Source organism: Stegostoma tigrinum, chromosome 3 (genome assembly GCF_030684315.1).
Source record: "Stegostoma tigrinum isolate sSteTig4 chromosome 3, sSteTig4.hap1, whole genome shotgun sequence".
In the NCBI taxonomy this organism is placed as follows: domain Eukaryota; kingdom Metazoa; phylum Chordata; class Chondrichthyes; order Orectolobiformes; family Stegostomatidae; genus Stegostoma; species Stegostoma tigrinum.
This window is the reverse complement of record NC_081356.1, coordinates 51,859,245-51,880,885: the sequence shown is the minus strand read 5'-3', so window position 1 is coordinate 51,880,885 and position 21,641 is coordinate 51,859,245. Positions and strand designations below refer to the sequence as shown.

Here is a 21,641-nt window from a genome sequence, read left to right as displayed (position 1 = left end):
GATTGCACAATGTTCAACACTATTCATGACTCCTCAGATACTGAAGCAGTCTGTGTTCAAATGCAACAATATCCAGGCTTGGGCTGACAAGTGGCAAATGACATTTGTGCCATACAAATGCCAGGCTATGACCATCACTAAACAGAGACAATCTAACCACCACTCCCTTGGTATTTAATGGTGTTACCGTCACTGAAAACTCCACTATCAACATCCTGGGGGTTATCACTGATCAGAAGCTAAAAACTGGACTCAGCACATAAACACAGTGGCTACAACAGCAGGTCAGAAGCTAGGAATACTGCAGTGAGTAACTCACCTCCTGACTCCTCAAAGCCTGTCCACTACCCACTAGGCACAAGTCAGGAGTGTGATGGAATACATCCCATTTGCCTGGATGAGTGCAGCCCCAACAACACTCAAGAAGCTTGACACCATCCAAGGCAAAGCAGCCCGCTTGATCGGCACTACACCCACAAGCAATTACTTGCTAAGTCACCGAAGCTCAGTAGCATCAGTGTGTACAGTCTGCAAGATGCACTGCAAAAATTCACCAAAGATCCTCAGACCTTCCAAACCCATGATCACTTAGAACAAAGAAAATTACAGGCCCCCCCAAGCCCACATTGGCATGCTGCCCATCACAACTAAAACCCCTACCCTTCTGGGAACCATAACCCTCTATTTCCACCCTACTAATATTTTTGTCAAGACGCCCTTTAAAAGTCACTATAGTATCAGCTGCCACTACCTCCCCAGGCAGGGAGTTCCAGGCACCCACCATCTTTTGTGTAAAAACACTCGCCTTGTACATCACCTCTATCTAGAAGGACAAGGGCAACTGACATATGAGAACACCACCACCTCCAAGTTCCCCTCCAAGCAACTCACCGTCCTGAGTTGGAAATATATTGCCGTTCCTACACTGTTGCTGGGTTAAAATCCTGGAATTCCCTCCCTAATGGCATTAAGGGTCATCCTACAGCAGGTGGACTGCAGTTGTTGAAGACGGCAGCTCACCACCACTTTCTCAAGGGCAACTAGGGATGGGCCAGAAATGCCGGCCAGCCAGCGATGCCCTCATCCCACAAATAAGTAGGAAAAAACACTTTGACCACACTGTCACCTAAGTCAGCAGGTTCTGGGTTCAAGTTCCATTCCTAAGATTTAAAGACAAAAATCTCAGCTGACACTCAAAGCAGCACTGAGGAAGTGTTTTACTGCTGAAGGTGCCAACATTTGTTGGAGATGTTAGACCTGTCCGCATTGTCAGGTGGACATAAAACATATTTCAGAATCATTGTAAAGAAGGAGTTATCGTAAAGAAGGAGTTATCCTTGGTGTTCTTGTTGACAATATTTATCTCGCAATTAATATCAAAACAGAATAGCTGATTGTTATCATATGCTGTTGTGTGAACTTACCGTACAGAAATCAACGACCCCATTTCGTGCAGTACAACAGCAAATACACTTCAAAACTGTATAATTTTCTGTGAAGGACTTTATGATGATGAAGTTCTAAAAGCTGCCCTTTTGCCATCTTCATAGTTTTTACGTTGATCAATAACACAACAGCTTCTCTAAACACCTTATGGTCAAGAATAAAGTTCCAAATCTCCTACTTCACCATTATCAATATTAAACAACAGTCCTATATGGCAGCCTACAGCTAAAGTTCACCAACCTCGTATACAATAATGTGCACACTTAGCTACATGGTCTCTAAACCCATCTCAAAATGTTTCACATTTGCAACCCTTGTCTCACTTACCCAAAATTCTAAATCATTCTTTACTGCTAACTCTCTCTTCCAGTCCTCTGTGTGCCCTGCTTCTCTTCTTTAATCTTTCATCTTTATGATTATCCTTTCGCCAAATTATTTTAAATCCCCTCGACACCACAATTTCTCCCTCTGAGAATGGACAACCTAAACACCTTGAACAGCTCCATTTTGCCCTGGAATTGGTTCCAATGTTTCAGGAACTTGAAGTTGTCTTTCTTATACCATATCTCCAAATGCATCAACTTGTCTGATTATGCAAAGCCAATATTCAGTAGCCTGTGGCACTGGGAGTAATTCTACTTTTGCGATCCAACGTTTTCAACCTTTTCCTGAGCAAGACCTCCCTAAACACTGCTGGCAAACTCTCAATCCTTTCTTTACAATTATGCTCAGATTTTTTTTGCAACTTTCTTATGAGGTTATTGACTTGCTCACTGAGCTGGCTTGTTTTTGTTTAGACATATTGTTACCATGCAGTTGAAGGCCATCAGTTTAACTATGATAATGTAACCATAGTAGCCCAAGCCAAACAGACACGCATGGGAATTCCATGGAATTGGACCCCATATACAAACCCATGAACAAAACCAGAAATGACACTACTCACCATAACCGACCGGGCAGTATAAATTCCAAGCGGAGTAGAACAGCATTGCTTCATTGGAAGCCTCACTGATGATGTTAACTGGCATGGTGACATCTTTTATACACAATGTAACAGGCAAACATATCATATGCCTTCTAAGCAATCTTATCCACTTATGTTGCCACTTTCAAGGAGCTGTGGACTTACACTCCAAGAACCCTCTGAATGTCAATGCTCCTAAGGGTCTCACCATTTGCTGTACACTTTCCTTTTGCATTTGACTTCCTGAATGCATCATCTCATCCTTAGCTTTTGTTACCTAGAATGTTGGAAGTTGAGGGATGACACAGTAGAGGTTTATAAAATCATGAGGGGCATGGATAGGGTGAATAGACAAAGATTTTTTTTCCAGTGCAAGGGAGTCCAAAACTATACGGCATTCATTTAAGATGAGATGGGAAAGAGTTAAAAGGGACCTGAGAGCAACATTTTCATGCAGAGGGTCGTGCGTGGATGGAACAAGCTGCGACAGGAACTGGTGGAGGCTGGTACAATTACAACATTTAAAAGGCACCTAGATGGGTGCGTGAATAGGAAGTGTTGAGGGGGGTATAGGCCAAATGCTGGCAAATGGTATTAAATTAGTTTAGGATATCTGGTCAGCATGGACAAGGATGTGATAAGGGGAACTGCAGATGCTGGAAAAAACAAGATAATGAAATGTGAGGCTGGATGAACACAGCAGGCCAGCAGCATCTCAGGAGCACAAAAGCTGACATTTTGGGCCTAGACCCTTCTGATGATGAAGGGTCTAGGCCCGAAACGTCAGCTTTTGTGCTCCTGGGATACTGCTAGGCCTGCTGTGTTCATCCAGCCTCACATTTCATTAGCATGGACAAGGATCTGTTTTGTACTGTATTACTCTGTGCCTCTATGACTTCCTAGAGCTATCACTTACGGCTGAATAAATCTTTCTAAATTCATTAGTTGGTTAAATTCAAAATCTGGAAAGGGCAAGTTGATTCACTTATAGCAAATCTGTGAAACTTAAGGTAAAGTATAATGGAGAGAGTAAGAGCAGCACTTGCTATTAGTGAAAGGAGTAGAATTTTTAATGCTTTTCTGAGGTTGAGTTTGAAGGCTGGACTGGGAGACAATTTAACTGGGCTAAAGGATGCAGGTGGGTCTCTGTTCTTGATATCTACCCTATGAAAATCTGAATTGGAAATCATTTCCACCTCAATGTCAATTGAGGCTCAGAAGCAAGCAATTAATGCCCACTTAAGGACCTTAATCTGCTGTTGCTAGTATTGAACCAATTACCACTCAGAGAGCCTGAAAAAAATTGCAACAGCATTTTTTTTAAAGTCCTTTACGGGATGTGGATATTGGGTATTTCCTATACCTCAGGCAGCAATTAAGAATCTCTTTTAAAACCTTCTTAATAACGGATTGAAACACTTCCCTGATACCTGATGCCAGGTTAATAGGCCAGTAGTTCCATCTTCTCCAACTCTTTTTTTTGAATGATGGTATAACATTGCCTGGCTTCTGCTGAGACTATTCGAAAATCTTTGGAATTTTGGAACACTATAGCCGCAGCATCCACTACATCTGCAGACATCTCTTGCAGAATCCTTGGGCAGCACGATGGGTCAGCGTCAGTGACCTTGGGTGACTGTATGGAGTCTGCATGTTCTTCCTGTGTGTGCTTGAGTTTCTACCGGTTGCTCTGGTTTCCTCCATAAGTTCAGAAGTGTGCAGGATAGGTGGATTGGCCATGCTAAATTATTCAGAGCATCCGGGGATGTTAAGGCTACATGGATTAGCCATGGTAAATGCAGGGTTATGGGAACAGAGTAAGGGGCTGAGGTTTGGTAGGTTGCTGTTTGTAGATCAGTTCAGACTTGATGGGCCAAACGGCCTCTTTCTGCACTTTGGGGATTCCACCATTCTAAGATGTAGGCCATCAGGTTCTAAGGATTCATTGAACTTTGGGCACTTAAATTTCTTTATGATGTTTTCTCTCCTGATATTAATTTCTTTGTGTCCTCAATTGTGTAGACAGGCATAAAATTTTAGAGTTGACACCAAGTAAGCCTAGATCAAGAATAGCATTATCTGGGTGCAGAATAAAGACTCCTTCTGCTCAGTCCAGGTCTCACAATTATATATTCTACTGAACCCATGTGATAGTTTCCTTTCTCCTTCATTAGCATTCCTGACTTTCTTGAACGAGATTATCAATAATTGTCAAATTAGAAGCAGTTCTGCACTGTACCTCATGCTTATTTTAATCTCATCTGCTCAGACTGGTGTCAGACCAAATCTAGAAGTGGAAGTGGGAGAGGGTGGGCGGGGGGCGTGGGAGATTGGCAGAACACTGAAAAAAAATGCATTACCTTGCCTCGATATTATGTTCAAGTTACATGTAATTGATGGTAAATCATGAATTCACTGATACATCGCAACATACTTAATGAAATACCATATCATCAAAACACCAACATGCGATGTTGCAGTGTATGTTATGTTATAATGAAGCTGCTAAAGCTTACGGCAGGCAGGAATATCACAGAGTTCAAGACGAGCTTCGCTCTGTGTGTAGCACCATGGTCCATCCATTTGTCCACCTGGATTTCGGCAGTAAGCATGGCCACCTCCAAGTTCTGGATACTCCAAACTGCTAAACTGATGAGTGTGAGGATATTGGGAATTCCACAACTGGCACTTGTATCCTGATTTGGTCACGCTGACTGTTCCTCTGTAATCTGCTCCACTGCCATTGTAGCATTTATGATCTGTATGGCCAACTTAAACAATGATATTCTTAGCAATATAGGACACACAAGAATTTATGTTGCATTCAAAGCTCAGAACCTCTATCCATAAGACAATTAGATATAGGAACAGAATTTGGCCATTTGGACCAATGAATCTGCTCCCCACCATTAAATCATGGCTGATATGTTTGCCAAGATAACAAAGTGTGCAGCTGGATGAACAGAGCAGGCCAAGCAGCATCTCAGGAGCACAAAAACTGATGTTTTGGGCCTAGACCCTTCTTCAGAGAGGGGGATGGGGAGAGGGTTCTGGAATAAATAGGGAGAGGGGGGAGGCGGACTGAAGATGGAGAGAAAAGAAGATAGGTGGAGAGGAGAGTATAGGTGGGGAGGTAGGGAGGGGATAGGTCAGTCCAGGGAGGATGGACAGGTCAAGGAGGCAGGATGAGATAGTAGGTAGGAAATGGAAGTGTGGCTTGAGGTGGGAGGAAGGGATGGGTGAGAGGAAGAACAGGTTAGGGGGGCGGAGACAGGCTGGGCTGGTTTTGGGATGCAATGGTGGGGGAGGAGATGAGCTGGGCTGGTGTTGGGATGCAGTGGGGGAAGGGGAGATTTTGAAGTTTGTGAAGTCCATATTGATACCACGAGGCTGCAGGGTTCCCAAGCGGCATATGAGTTGCTGTTCCTGCAACCTTCAGGTGGCATCATTGTTGCACTGCAGGAGGCCCATGATGGACATGTCGTCTGAGGAATGAGAGGGGGAGTTAAAATGGTTCGTGACTGGGAGGTGCGGTTGTTTATTGCGAACCGAGCGGAGGTGTTCCGCAAAGCAGTCCAAGCCTCCGTTTGGTTTCCCCAATGTAGAGGAGGCCACACTGGGTACAATGGATACAGTATACCACATTGGCAGATGTGCAGGTGAACATCTACTTTATATGGAAAGTCATCTTGGGGCCTGGGATGGGGGTGAGGGCGGAGGTGTGGGAGCAAGCGTAGCACTTCCTGTGGTTGCAGGGTAAGGTGCCGGGTGTGGTGGGGTTGGAGGGGAGTGTGGAGCGGACAAGGGAGTCACGGAGAGAGTGGTCTCTCTGGAAGGCAGACAAGGGATGGAAAAAGCTTGCCCCCACACCTCCTCCCTCACCTCCATCCCAGGCCCCAAGATGACTTTCCATATGAAGCAGATGTTCACCTGCACATCTGCCAATGTGGTATACTGTATCCACTGTACCCGGTGGGGCTTCCTCTATATTGGGGAAACCAAACGGAGGTTTGGGGACTGCTTTGCGGAACATCTCCGCTCGGTTCGCAATAAACAACTGCACCTCCCAGTCATGAACCATTTTAATTCCCCCTCCCATTCCTCAGACGATATGTCCATCATGGGCCTCCTGTAGTGCCACAATGATGTCAACCGAAGTTTGCAGGAACAGCAACTCATATTCTGCTTGGGAACCCTGCAGCCTCATGGTATCAATGTAGACTTCACAAACTTCAAAATCTCCCCTTCCCCCACTGCATCCCAACACCAGCCCAGTTCTTCCCCTCCCCCCACTGCATCACAAAACCAGCCCAACTCATCCCCCTCCCCCCAGTGCATCCCAAAACGAGCCCAGCCTGTCTCCGCCCCCCAACCTGTTCTTCCTCTCACCCATCCCTTCCTCCCACCTTAAGCCGCACCTCCATTTCCTACCTACTACCTCATCCTGCCTCCTTGACCTGTCCGTCTTCCCTGGACTGACCTATCTCCTCCCTACCTCCACACCTATCTTCTTTTCTCTCCATCTTCAGTCCGCCTCCCCCTCTCTCCCTATTTATTCCAGAACCCTCTCCCCATCCCCCTCTCTGAAGAAGGGTCTAGGCCCGAAACGTCAGCTTTTGTGCTCCTGAGATGCTGCTGGGCCTGCTGTGTTCATCCAGCTGCACACCTTGTTATCTTGGATTCTCCAGCATCTACAGTTCCCATTTCACTGATATGTTTGCCAACCCTATTCTCCTGTCTTCTCCCCGTAATCATGTTTATTCACTCAATTGATGCTGATTTTTCTGTCATGTATTCTTCAGTTGCACCTCATCTTCAGTCTTGCTTGATTTAATCTATGTCCAATTTCACTTACTAATTGAAATCAGTTATAAGATTTGATTTAATGGTAAAAAATAAGCTTACATTTTCATTAAAACTGTTTATGTCACAGAATAGTATAATTTATAAATAATTGGCAAGTTAGTTTTACAAGTGTCATCTTTAATCTGATATTAGTTTATAACACTAGAAATGTGATATCAGAGAATTAATTCTTTGAAATAAAGGGAAACAAGTGCTGTCTGAATTGGAAGGTGCTGGTTTCACCCAAGGATATTGGTGGTACTGCATAATGGGTTTATCACATTTTTAGCACCCTGATTTCTGGTCGATGATATAGTTTCAAATAATTCACTGGCTAATATTTTTACCTATTATTTAAATTAATCCATGCTGCACAGCCCACTGGGAAGATAGTCTGTTACCTTGTAATTATAACAAATTGGTATGAGGAGGCATACCATCCATAATGAAGATTTGGGATCCTGAGATGCTCTAAAGTACTGTAATTATTACATTCACACAACACCTACAAAGTTATCATGCTGCAACATCTAACATCCAAGTCCTGCTTTCACCAGGGTATTAAGACAAATGAACTGGGTAAGATGGGTGATTTCTGCATGGACATTTGCCATCGTCATAATCAGAACTGTAGACATGATTTCTGTATGTTTGTTACAAAATAAGTTAGGATAAGTTAGAAAACTCAATGTTATATTTGGAAGAAATATTTAAATCACTTTCCAAATACATAAGCTCATATGCTATTTATGGGAATCATCAAGAGCAATTACTTTGAACATTACTTCAGTTCATCATTTTAGAAAAATTTAGGATATTCAGTACAGCAACCAATAAAAGCTAGTGCACAAATTCAAAAAAAAATAATTTTGATGGTGAGATTTATCTCAAAAGTCCTAGATTACAAAAAATAGTGGGTGGCAGCACAATGGCTCACAGTACCAGGGACACACGTTCGATTCCAGCCTTGGGTGGCCATCTAGAGTTTGCACATGCTCCCCATGTCTGCGTAGGTTTCCTCCAGGTACTCCAGTTTCCTTCCACAGTCCAAAGATGTACGGGCTAGGTGGATTGGCCATGCTAAATTGCCCACAGTGTTTCAGGGATGTTCAGGGAGTAGATTAGGTGTGTTATAGGGGGATGGGTCTGGGAGGAATGTTCTGAGGGTCAGTGTGGACTTGTTGGGGCAAAGGGCCTGTCTCCACTGTGTAGGGATTCTACGAAAAAAAGGTGCAAAATATTTTAAAGTCTTGGTCAAACACCATTTTGAGTACTAGGATCAATTTGGTGTGACACATCTTATGACGACACATCGTACAGACAATAAAAACTAAATGTTGAAACAATTCTAAATCCACCAGCGTCTGCTACGTGAGAAGCAGAGAAAACAATGTTGTTTACTACATCGGAAGAAGTACGAGAAAAGCAGAGTTGATGTTAGGAGTTCAGAATGAATTTTTTGGACTTCAGATAGTAAGGACTGCAGATACTAGAAGCTAGAGTCAATAAATGTGCGGCTGGAAAAGCACAGCAGGTCAGACTGCATCCGAGGAGCAGGAAAGTCAACATTTTCGGTCGAAAACAGTCCTGACAAATGGTTTCAGCTCAAAATGTTGACTCTCCTACTCTTTGGTTGCTGTCTGACCTGCTGTACTTTTCCAGGTCCACATTTAATGGCATTCTTGGATGCAGATAAGGAAGAAATGTGATAGGTTTATACTGTTGAAGAGGTGGGAGTACACAGGGTGAAGGTAGAACAAAAGAAGAGACTTGGATAGCTTTGAAGGTGGGAATGATTAAACAACATAAAATATAGTGGTAAAAGAACAAGAGGCAAAATGAATCGTTGGTTCTTTGATGTAGTGATTAGCATCTCTACTTTACACTGAGAAGGTCTTGAGATTGAGCCCCAGTGCAGCCATCGTCTGTTTGGTGTGTACGGTGGCTCAGTGGTTAGCACTGCTACCTCACAGTGCCTGGGATCTGGGTTTGTTTCCACTCTTATGTCTGCATGTGTTTCCTCTTGGTGCTCCGGTTTCCTCCCACAGTCCAAAGATATGCAGGTTAGGTGGCTTGGCCATGGGAAATTCAGGGTTAGAGAGAGGGGTAGAGGAGGTGGTCTGGGTGGGATGCTTTCTGGAGGGACAATGTAGACTTGATAGACTGAATAGTCTGCTTCTGCACTGTAGGGATTCTATGAGTGGTAACAGCTGTAAGAAAGAAGCAAAGCATTGACCCATAATGTTTTCTTTCTTCTTTCTTAGGGATGTAGGTGTTGCTGGCAATGTCTACATTGTTGTTTAATCTTTGCCCATTCCTAGCACAGTCACACCAGAGCATAGTTAAGAGTCAACCATTTTGCGCAGGTTTGCTGCATTATCAGATAAAGACCGCTGAAAAGCATTAGTGAACTAGATGGTGTGTTTATAACAAGTGGTGATAGTTTCATAGTTAAAGAGACTAGCTTTAAATTCCAGAGATAGTAAGAACTGCCGATGCTGGATCAGAGTCATTACAGTGTGGAGCTGAGGGAACATAGCTGGTCAGGCAGATCAGAGGAGCAGAGAATTCTTGTTTCAGGCCTAGACCCTTCATCAGGACTCATCAGCAGGGGAAGGGGTTTGAGGTCCCTCCAGCAAAAATAAAGTCAGAGTCCCCCCGCTCTTCACATACCACCCCACCAAACTCTGCATTCAGCGCATCATCCTCCACCACTTCTGCCACCCACAATCCGACACCACCATATTTCCCTTCTCACATCTATCTGCCTTGCATAGGCACTGCTCACTCTGTGGCTCCCTCGTCTGCTCCATACTCCCCACCACACCTAGCACCCTTCTCTGCAAACGCAGGAGGCGCTACACTTGCCCTTACACTTCTCCCTCACCTCCATCCGAGACCCAAGATAAACTTTCATAGCCGACAGGATACACCTGTATATCCTCCAACCTGTGCTCCATATACTTATAATCAACAACACCTTCCAGTTGATAACCATTTTAACTTTCTCTCCCACTCCCTTGGTGACATGTCCATATTGGGCCTCCCTTGATGCCACAATGACACTCCCACACAAACTGGAGAAACAACATCTCATATTCTGCCTTGGAAGCCCACAGCTTGACCGCCTAAATAGTTTCAAAATCTCCCACCCCCCCGGCCTCATCCCATGTCCAACCCTCCCTCTCATCCCTGCTTCCTTGACCTGATACTACCTGTCCATCTTCTTCACCCACTTATCCGCTCCCCCCCCCCCACCCTTCCTACAGGTCAATCTCCACTACCCCTACCTGCATCCACATACATCCCACCTACCTGCCCCAACGTCACCCCTCTCCCCTCTATTGATTTTCCAGCTTGCTCCCTCCTCTCAGTCCTGCTGAAGGGTCTAGGCCTGAAACATTGACTCTCCTGCACGTCTGATGCTGCCTGATCTGCTGTGTTCCTCCAGCTCCACACTGCGTTGACTCTGACTCTAGCAAGTGCAGTTCTTGCTACCTCTGAAGGTTTTGGATTACTGGTCCAATGACATTGCCACTACACCACCATGTTCCACAGTGTTAATATTAGGATGAAGAACAGCTCTGTCTAAAAGCAAAACATGATATAGACTTGTTGTTGAGGGGAAATGAAGGACAGAGTTCATGATCTGAAACTGCAAACTCATTGAGTTCAGAAAGCTGTAAAGTGCCTAATCAAAAGCATATGTTGAGCTTCAATGGAATACTGCAACAGATTGAGGAAACAAATTTAAGCATGAGAGCAAGACGGCGAATCAAAACGACAAAGTATTTAAAAGATTGCTATCATGCTCGAGTCCTGACAAGAGGTGTTTCACACAGCAGTCAGTCAATATGTATTTGGGCTCACCAATGCAGGGGGAAGCAACAAATATAGCATACTACATAAGAAGAAGTAAATTGTTGTGTTGAAATTTTTCAGGACCTTTTTCAATGTGAAGATAAGTGAAAGGCAGGTGTTGCAACTCCTGCAACTGCTTGGGAAGGCACCATGTGAAAGGAGATGTTAGGGATGATAAAGGAGTAGGCCAGAGTGTTCCAGAAGAAACAGTCCCTTTAGAATGCTGACAGGAGAGGAGGAAACGTGTTTGATAGTGGCATTGTGGTGGAAATGGCAAAGCATGATCTTTTAAATGTAGAGGATACAGAGATGAAGAAGTGAAGAAAAGAGGAAACCTATCATGTGGTTGTATAGGCAACACTTACATTAACTTGAATGTTGAAGATTAAGAGTGATATAATTGAGTTGCATAATAGAGTAGATGACAGAGTAGATGAAGCGAAATTATTTCTTCTGGTGAGGAAGTCCAGAACACAGGTGCATTCTTTAAAACTTCTTTTCTCCAAGAGGCGGTGTGGACTTGTTGGGCTGATAGGCCTGTTTCCACACTGTAGCGAATCTAATCTAATCTAAAAACATTGGCAACAGTTGTTCAAGAGGGATGTGTGGATCAATATTTTCATAAAATGGGTGGTGGAAATCAAAAAGATGTTGAATCTCGGTTAATTGAAAGAGTATAAAAAATGATAGATTTTTAAAGTGTGTTTTTGTGGAAACAAGACTATTAGATTGAATTAAAGTGCAGATGAGCCATGTTCTAACTGAGTGGAGAAACAGGCTCAAGTGGTTGAATGGGCTACAGCTGTTCAGATTTTCGTAAATCAGCAACTTACAGTCAAATGTTATGTATTACATTTTCAAAAAAAAATAAGCAAATTCATTTGACATGGAGCCAAAATGTCCAAAATCAAAATGACTTTATCAACTACATTCATGAAAGATCCTCTTTTCAGACGACATTTGAGATGACTCGATTGGACTCTGAATTAACTAATCTTGTTACAGCTATTGATTACTTAACCGCAATTAAAAGTTATGTCCTTTGAGAAGCCTCCTGATTAAGTATGTCAATGCATTGTTATATATGTTATAATATTACTCTTCTACTCTGTTGATCTAGTCTAAACATAAACAGACTTAGTGGGGATGTGTGGGAGAGTAAGCGATGGTCATTTGAGTGTGGAGCTGTCAGGAACATTTGCTCCTTTGCAAGCCTAGAAAGCTCTGTTTCCTGACATTTGAAAACGGTGCTTTCTATATTCAATTAATTACTTGGAAGTATATCAGAGTAAGTGCTTCAATGCTCTAAATATTTAATCATCTGAAGGATGATATTTTAAATGAGACAGCAATAGGAGAATGGATCAGACTGATGAATGATGGGATTAGTTAAAACAAACCAAATCCTTTTCATACTTACATCTGTTAATCCGATCTACGGGAATTCCAATTCTCATGCAACTTGAAGCCTCTGGGCTTTCTGGTAGTGGCAGATCCTCACAGTTTGGCAACTGAAGCTGCATAAGAATCAGTGGGTTTGATCTTGCAATAATGTATTCTGTTCTACACAGATCATTTTCCAAAACTTCACATTCATCCCGGCATAATTCCCTTGGTTTGGGATTACGGGAATTGCCATCACAGAGAGGGAACACGAAGTGACAAAAAGATGGAATGGCAAATTGTGAGCACTGATCTGAGAGGTGGGTGGAAGTACCGATCATAGTAAATGCAGCTGAAATGAAAAGCACAATATTTGATTTGTAAATCATTGCTACATTAAACCAATAGTTATCAAAGGCACTATTACAATATATCATCTGTCCCAGTTTAATACATTCCTTATTTTATTTGATTAAAAATAAACTTCTAGTACAGCCTAAATTTTAAGTAATTAATGTGCATAATGTTAATCTTCAAATTGAAAATTTTAATGACACACCAAAATATGTGAAAATGTGCGGAATTTAGTTTTAAAACCCAGAGTTGTTTACTGAATATTAAAAGAAAACATGAAGCACCCACATGAATGCACAACATTTTATTTTTAGATAATTACTGTTCCATCCAATGGAAACCTTAGGTAAAATATAAATAGCTACGTTAAAATAAAATACAAAATTGGCTGAATATCACTATTTGTTCACTAAATTGTTCTATTTTATCAGTGTCAGAAACCTTGACATCGATGATCATAAACTGTCATTGATTTTGTTTTTACAGCCACAGATTTTGTTTTAATCCTGGCGTGAAGTATAAAAAAACTTGTTATATCATTTGCTAAGCTGCAAAGTAGCACTGAAATCTTATCTATCTTTGTTGAAAAATTGCATGGTAGATGCGTATTGCAAACATACCAATTCCATTGGAATGTGTTGCGGTATAATACAACACTTCTACTTAAGAAATTCAGTAGTTTCACGCTCAGCAACTTGAGATCTTTGTTCTCTGAAATGCTAAAGCTCCACATATTTAAGTCTAATTTCTGCATCCTTCAATTGTTATAAATAATTCAAATACCTACAAAACAGAACTTGCTTCACTTTGCCACATGGGGTCTCTATACTTCAAGCAGCAAAAATGAAGTTCAACAGTCTGACTGGGCACAAGGGCCTTTATTCATACAGGCTGCAAGCTTGGAAGTCCTACATATTTGTGAATTTCAAATACAGAAAATTGTATTAAAAATCAAGAAAACAACACCTTGAATAAACTTATTGATGCAAAAATTAATCTGAGCATGCTGGAAATATTCAGGAAGTCAGTAGCATCTGTGGAGAGAGAAATAGGTTGGATGACCAGATTTCCAGCAAAAGCAATCCAGTAGATTGCTTTTCAAAAATTAATCTGATATTAAAAGGAAAGCTGTCAATGAGCCAAAAGTCTCAATTAAGAATTAGCTTGGAATCCTACCTCATTGCACATATTCAAACATTTCTCTGACACTAATTTAAGAATTTCTCAGTTTAGGCCCAAAACATCAGCCTTCCTGCTCCTCTGATGCTGCTTGGCCTGCTGTGTTCATCTAGCTCTACATCTTGTTATCTCAGAGACAAATAAAGTTGTGCATCTTTGCAAATACAGCACCAATGACAATAGTGACATTTGTAATGATGATACAGTGTCATTAGTAAATTCTCAAGTAAGATCTAAAGACTGGGGAGGGTGTGCAGGGGTAGTGTGGTACTGCCAGAGAAGGAAAATTACTGTATAAATCGGCAATAAATGAAAGACTGAAACAAAATGGGGGAATAGAGTAAAGCAAGGCAATTACATCTTACCAATTAATTTTATAAAGGCATTTGAGGAATAATGGGAACACATGAAACGCTGAGGTGAAGCAAACATTCAATCTTCTTATAGATTTGAAAATCTGGCTTCAGTATTAACTTCGAAGCAAAAATTAGAACTTTTATGACTCCTGTAACTATTTATTATTCATGAACATGAATTATATTTTTCCTGAATTTTGATGCTTAAATGTGATGCAACAATTATAGGCATAATTGTATATTTTTCTTGTCAGTATACTGCAGCAATCAATTCATTCTCAATAAAAAAGTGATATTTGACTTTGACAATGATTTAATATACACAACAGCAGATTGGCAGCCTGTTTCACATTCTGCCCCCTGTTTTTAATGACTGACATTAAAAAGAAAAAAAAGCAAAGTGCCAATTTGCTTTTCTTTGACATCTCACTCCTGATTCCCTCATGCAGCATACATAAAATTGTTTGTTAAAAATACAGGAATCAATTTTATAGTCATAGAAAACTGCACAACTGTCACTGAAAAACAAAAGTATAGTACTCTTGATCATAATCTTCGCAGAGAGAAAGTCAAATCCGGACGTTGATATTATCAGAAGGACAGAGCATGTATAACAAGAGGTAAACACAACACTTGGATACTTCTGATGGGTGTTTTGTGGGAACATTTAAATTGTGAAGCTCATTTTCAAAGAACCAAATTTAAAGGAACTTTTATTTTATAAACTGGCACTAATAAACGTTTGTTGGATTTGTTTTAAAATAGATTACCAAGACATCCCAACATTATTTAAAAGCACTTAAACAACCAATAATTGTTTAATGCTTAAACTGCAGAAGCAATCGGGAAAGATGTTGTCCCCTTGTTTGAACATGTCAAAAATCAGTTTGTGTGGCATGCATAATCATGTAAATATACATGTAAAATGTTAAAACAAACATGTCTAGACATAGTCTATTGACACTTAATAAGGAGGTTGACATGCAACATCAGATACAATTAAAAAAAAGACAGAATTTCATTTTCAGTAAGGAGTTAGTAGAAGTATTTATTGCTCTGCTGCCTACCAGTAATACGGTTTTCAATTTCTCCCTGCATTTGGAGAGAATCCACATAAATGCTTTGGTTTCCAATGAATCGAGCACATGCAATTCCCCTGTATGGTTGACAGAATCCATCTTCATTGTCTTCATCACTGCAATGGCATAAATACATTTTACTGCAGTTAAAACCTACTATGTTAGGGATATCAAAAAGATAAATGACTGGATTTTCATTGTCTATATCTGGCATCAGGGGTCTTTACAGCAACACACCCCACTCCACCAGTGAGAAATATTGTCAGATTTAACAGTTAACTGACAGTCCTCGTGACAAGTCAATCTTGGGGCAGAGATTTCCTAATCCTAACAAAAGCCACTGAAGTCAAAGGCTGCAGCCACTGTGAGCAGCAGCGACCTGTGGAAGGTCCAAGGTACTAGCTGAAAAGCAGTGCCATAAACTAGCACCAGAAAAAAAAAAGTAACAATTTGGGAAAGAGAGGAATTTGCATCTTGGGTGTCATGGAGAGAGGAGATCAGAAACAACAGCAGAAGCATAGTTTTCAGAAGCCACACTCATCCTTGGCCTCCGTCACTCCAGATTGGGGTACAAGGTCTCTCTGAAGTAGCCATGCAGATAAATAAGCAATATTACCCCATTCCCATTTGTCTAGAGACTGGAGATACACAGACATAACACAGTGATGTTGAAACACAAGGAAAACTGAAATTGCTAACCTGGGCCAATCAGGGAGCCTTGGCTGACAGATTTAGCAAGAAATTCAGAAAGTTTCCTTACTCTAGGGACTGATTTTCTTGAAACACAGGAGCACATTATTTAGAAATGTTTCAACAAAACCTTCATCCAACAATCATGAAACCCACCAACAATCATCTTGCAGCCCAGCAGAAAATAAATAAATCAGCTAAGATGAACACTAATACCCAAATAATGCTGTGAATTGAAATAACTGCACAGAGGCCCGTACTCCATTACTAGTCACCTTTCATTAACACGCACACAGGACATGGATTCCGACTAACGAGGTAAGAGTCAGTCCCTAGAGTGAACAGACTTTCTGAATCACCTGTTTATATGTCAGCCAGGGCTCCCTGAATGGCCCAGGTTACAAACTGGGGTATACATACAGGGGTCACAAACTGAATGAGATCAACTTGGCCCTTGTTCTAATCTCTATGGAATGAATAAGTTATAGTGAAAAGTCCATTGTAACCTTGAAAGCTTGGTGGTTCATACTAAACTTAACAGGGATAAAAGATTTAGCAAGAGTAAGAAACAGTTTTGATTGAACGTTCACCTCCTTAGAAGTTGCAGGAAAGCTGGGAGAGACTCTGGGCCTAGTTTCATTCGAAGTTAATGGATTTTGAAGGAGTTAAAATTCTCAAATTCAGGGGCATCAGGGTTTCATTCAGGACAATATAAAAGGTTATTGTTGTGAATATTTAATGTCAGATTCACATTTGCTCAGTGTATTGGAAAGTTCAATTTCACAGATTAGTTATCTATTACCAAAAGCCACTTTTATACTGAGGCTCTTTTAATTTTAACAAGTTGGATTACTTTGATACCTTGGATTCTAGCATCTGCCAGCTTTGAGCATTTACATGACTAAATCTGTCAAATTTTTCTCAGTTGTATACTCAGAAAAAATGAACATACTGGTGGGATAAAAAAAGCTGAAGTAAAGGTGTTTTTACATCCGAAAAGAACAATGCTGGGTGGCAACTCTCAACGTGAGAGTCTTGTATAGCTACATGTAGAGAAATCCATATTTTACGAAGGCTTGTTGTGAGCTTCAATAAGCAAATATGGCCTGCCTACCCTTGATTGCATTGTTTGTGTAAGACCTATGTATCAATAACGAACAATGCAGCACACACGCAGAGTAAATTAAAAGCAACTTTAGTAATATTATTACCAAGAGTCAAAATTTGTATAAGCCACCAGTATAATAGTGACCACATGTTGAACATTGTTGAATATGTGACTTTTCCCCTTGAAATTTTCAGATCTTCTATGATTTTGAGAGGATATTCTCATTTGTCAGATGGGTGAAAAGATGATAAGTACTGAATTAGTTCCAAACCTGGACATTTCCTTGAGATAACTGTTCAACCATGGAAGGGGAAAAGGAAAGTGTAAACCAACAGCATCAAATGCACAATCTTAGAACATAGAACACAGAACAGTACAGCACAGCAAAGCACAGTACAGACCCTTCAACCCACGATGTGCTGACCTATTACCCTACTCTTAAGATCAAACTGCCCTACATACCCTACATTTACTAACCTCCATGTGCCTATCCAAGAGTCGCTTAAATGTCCCTAATGTATCTGACTCCACTACCACTGCCGACAGCGCATTCCACACACCCACCACTCTCTCTGTAAAAAATCTACCTCTGACATGTCCTCCACACCTTCCTCCAATCACCTTAAAATTATGCCCCCTTGTAATAGTTATTTCCACCCTGGGAAAAAAAATCTGACTATCCACATTCTCTGTGCCTCTCATCATCTTGCACACCTCTATCAAGTCACCTCTCAGCCTTCTTCACTCCAATGAGAAAACCCCTAGCTCCCTCAACCCTTCCTCATAGGACCTGTCCTCCAGTTCAGGCAGCATCCTGGTAAATCGCACCTACACCCTCACTAAAGCTTCCACATCCTACCTATAATGAGGTGACCAGAACTGAATGCAATATTCCAAGTGTGGTCTAACTATGTTTTTATAGAAGTGCAGCATAACCTCATGGCTCTTGAACTCAATTTCCCAGCCAATGAAAGCCAACACACTTTACGGCTTCTTAATAATACTTGCAACTTAGGTAGCAACTTTGACGGATTGAGGGACGTGGACCCCAAGATCCCTCTGTTCCTCCACACTGCCAAGAATCCTGCCACTAATCCTGTATTCTGCATTCAAATTCAAATTCAAACTTCCAAAATGAACTACTCTGCACTTGTTCAGATTAAATTCCATCTGCCACTTCTTTGCCCAGCTCTGTATCCTGTCAATGTCCCTTTGCAAACTATAACAGCCCTCCATGCTGTCCACAACTCCACCAACCTTTACGTCATCAGCAAACTTACTAACCCACTCTTCCACTTCCTCATCCAAGTCATTTATAAAGATCATTAAGAGCAGAGGTCCTAGAACAGCTCCTGCCGCACACCACTGGTCACCAAGCTCCAGGCTGAATACTTTCCATCTACTACCACCCTCTACCTTCTATTGGACAGCCAACTCTGAATCCAGACAGTCAGATTTCCCTGAATCCCACACCTCCTTACTTTCTGAATGAGGCTATCATTGGGAACCTTATCAAATGCCTTGCTAAAATCCATTTACACCACATCCACTGCTCAGCCTTCATCAATGTGTTTTGTCACACTCTCAAAGAATTCAATAAGGCTTGTAAGGCTCCTCACAAAGCCATGCTGACAATTTCTGATCAAACTGTGCCTTTCCGAATAATCATAAATACTATCTCTCAAAATCCTCTCCAATAATTTTCCCACCACAGAAGTAAGACTGACCCGTCTGTAATTCCCAGGACTGTTAACAAGGGCATGACATTTGCCACCCTCCAATCATCTGGTACTATTCCAGTGGACAGCGAGGATGCAAAGATCATTGCCAAAGGTGCAGCAATCGCTTCCCTTGCTTTCTGTAGAAACCTTGGGTATATCCTGTCTGGCCCAGGGGACTTATCTATCATCATGTTTTCCAAAATTTCTAGCACACCCTTCTTCCTAACATCAACCTGTTCAAGCATATCAGCCTGTTTCATGCTGTCCTGACAAACGTTAAGGTCCCTCTCACAGGTGAATACTGAAGCAAAGCATTCAATAAGTACCTTCTCCAACTCCATGCACAAGTTCCCTCCTATCTCTGATCGGCCCTACCCTCACTCTGGCCATCCTCTTGTTCCTCACGTAAGTATAGAAAGCCTCGGGGTTTTCCTTAATCCTACCCACCAGGCTTTTTCATACCCCCTTCTAGCTCTCCTAAGTCCATTCTTCAGTTCCTTCCATTACAGGAAGGATGTGGAAGCATTGAAAAAGATGCAGAGGAGATTTATCAGGATGTTGCCTGGTCTGGAGTGAAGGCCTTTTGAGGAAAGGCTGAGGGACTTGGGTCTGTTCTCATTGGAGAGAAGAAGGCTAAGAGGAGATTTAATAGAGACATACAAGATGATCAGAGGATTAGTAGGGTGGACAGTGAGAGTCTTTTTCCGAGGATGATGACGTCGGCTTGTACGAGTGGGCATAGCTGCAAATTGAGGAATGATAGATTTAAGACAGATGTCAGAGGCAGGTTCTTTACTCAGAGAGTGGTGAGGGCATGGAACGTCCTGCCTGCCAATGTAGTTAACTCAGCCACATTAGAGGCATTTAAACAGTCCTTGGATAAGCATATGGATGATGATGGGATAGTGTAGGGGAATAGGCTTAGATTAGTTCACAGGTCGGGGCAACATCGACGGCTGAAGGGCCTGTTCTGCACTGTATTGTTCTATGTTCTATGTTCTAGGGTACCCTGTTGCCTTCTCAAGCCCTGTCTGATCCTTGCTACCGCAACCTTCGGTAAAATTCCTTCTTCCTCTTGACTAGTTCCTTCACCTTACCATCCCTTCCTTGCCTTAGTGAGGCAAACCTATCTAGTACACATAGCAAGTGCTTCCTAAACAACCTCCACAATCTTTTGCCCCTCATTATTAATTAAGAAAAATGTTCACACTTAACAGCAGTAACTTTTGGGAAGATTCAAGATCAATAGTAAGCTGCACGAATAGAAAGAAAAAAATGCTGAAAATTGCTCAACATGTCATCACCATAATATCAACATAAAATGGAAATGGCAGATTTGGATCGAAACCTTTCAATCTTTTCCAAATACTAACAAACCTAGAGAGTATTTCTAACGTTTTCTGCTTTTGTTTCAGATTTCTAGATCCAGATATCAAAGTCAGAAGGAATACAGAATCCTTTAAAATGTGGGTAGAAACAATTGGGAATTTCCCACCCCTGTTCTTGGCTTTTGCGGGCTCATGATGAGATTTTGCATACTGTGCACGCAACCGACACTCCTGACGTGCACAACTCGCTTGCAGAAAGGTGATGGTAAATTCCTTACAGAAGGCTTTTGTAAGTGAATTAGTTTGCACAGATTACAATGAGTTGACTTTGATTAATTGGCATCTTCATGAGATTGTAATATTATTTTTCCTTGATTTCTTTTGATAATGTCTCAAATGATTATTTGCATAAGGTTAAGAGGTATCAAGTGCATAAAGTGGTTATTGTTGGTAGGAACACAAGTTTCCAGGAAATTCCAAATGGATGTTATTTTCTAAGTAGTTTCACGCAACCTGGTGTGCTGTGGAGGTCCGCGATTCTGTACACAGGGTATATTGAAAGAACTGAAATCAAAGGGCCATAAGCTGGACTAGAAGAGTTCAGGGGCCATGGACAGGTCTGGAGGCGAGTTGGGGGTGGGAGAGATGTTGTGTGCATGAGTTTATGCTGATTTACCATGGCGACACAAAGATGGCATAGAAAGCGAGCAAGTGGATGATGGAGCATGAAGCATAAAGACTTAGACTGTGACAAAATCACTGGGACAAACTGCCAGATGATAAAAGTGGGTCTTTTAATCAATCCACCTAGGCACTCAACTGACCTTGTAGTCACTTCTGTTTTGCTTCCGGGATGAAACAAGTGTATTTCTTCACTTCCCTGGAGCAAAATTAGCACATAAAGTAGCAATTTATACTCAGTTGGTCATTGAACTACCAGTCTCACTGGTGAAAAACTGAACCCTAGTATTTGCAATTTTTCTTCTAATTTGTTCAGAGATAGAACATAGAACAGTACAGCACAGAACAGGCCCTTCAGCCCACAATGTTGTGCCGACCACTGATCCTCATGTATGCACCCTCAAATTTCTGTGACCATATACATGTCCAGCAGTCTCTTAAATGACCCCAATGACCTTGCTTCCACAACTGCTGCTGGCAACGCATTCCATGCTCTCACAACTCTCTGCGTAAAGAACCTGCCTCTGACATCCCCTCTATACTTTCCACCAACCAGCTTAAAACTATGACCCCTCGTGCTAGCCATTTCTGCCCTGGAAAGATTATGGGTAATCTCTCAATTCCCCATTCTTTGTTGTCCTTC

At 41.6% G+C, this 21,641-nt stretch overlaps 1 protein-coding gene across 4 annotated transcripts in view; it reads right to left on the bottom strand.

Annotated features, from left to right (window-relative positions):
• The window catches only part of ror2 (receptor tyrosine kinase-like orphan receptor 2), a 362,545-nt gene that overhangs the window by 14,541 nt on the left and 326,363 nt on the right, over positions 1-21,641 (bottom strand). For 2 of the 4 annotated variants that reach the window (XM_048528079.2, XM_048528081.2), the window contains 3 exons: positions 15,459-15,586; positions 12,540-12,854; positions 4,930-5,184 (listed from right to left, as the gene is read on the bottom strand). In XM_048528079.2, coding sequence (XP_048384036.1) covers positions 4,930-5,184; positions 12,540-12,854; positions 15,459-15,586 — 698 coding nt within the window. The remainder of the gene's footprint in view (positions 1-4,929; positions 5,185-12,539; positions 12,855-15,458; positions 15,587-21,641) is intronic. The other 2 variants (XM_048528080.2, XM_059644595.1) reach the window with 2 other exon arrangements.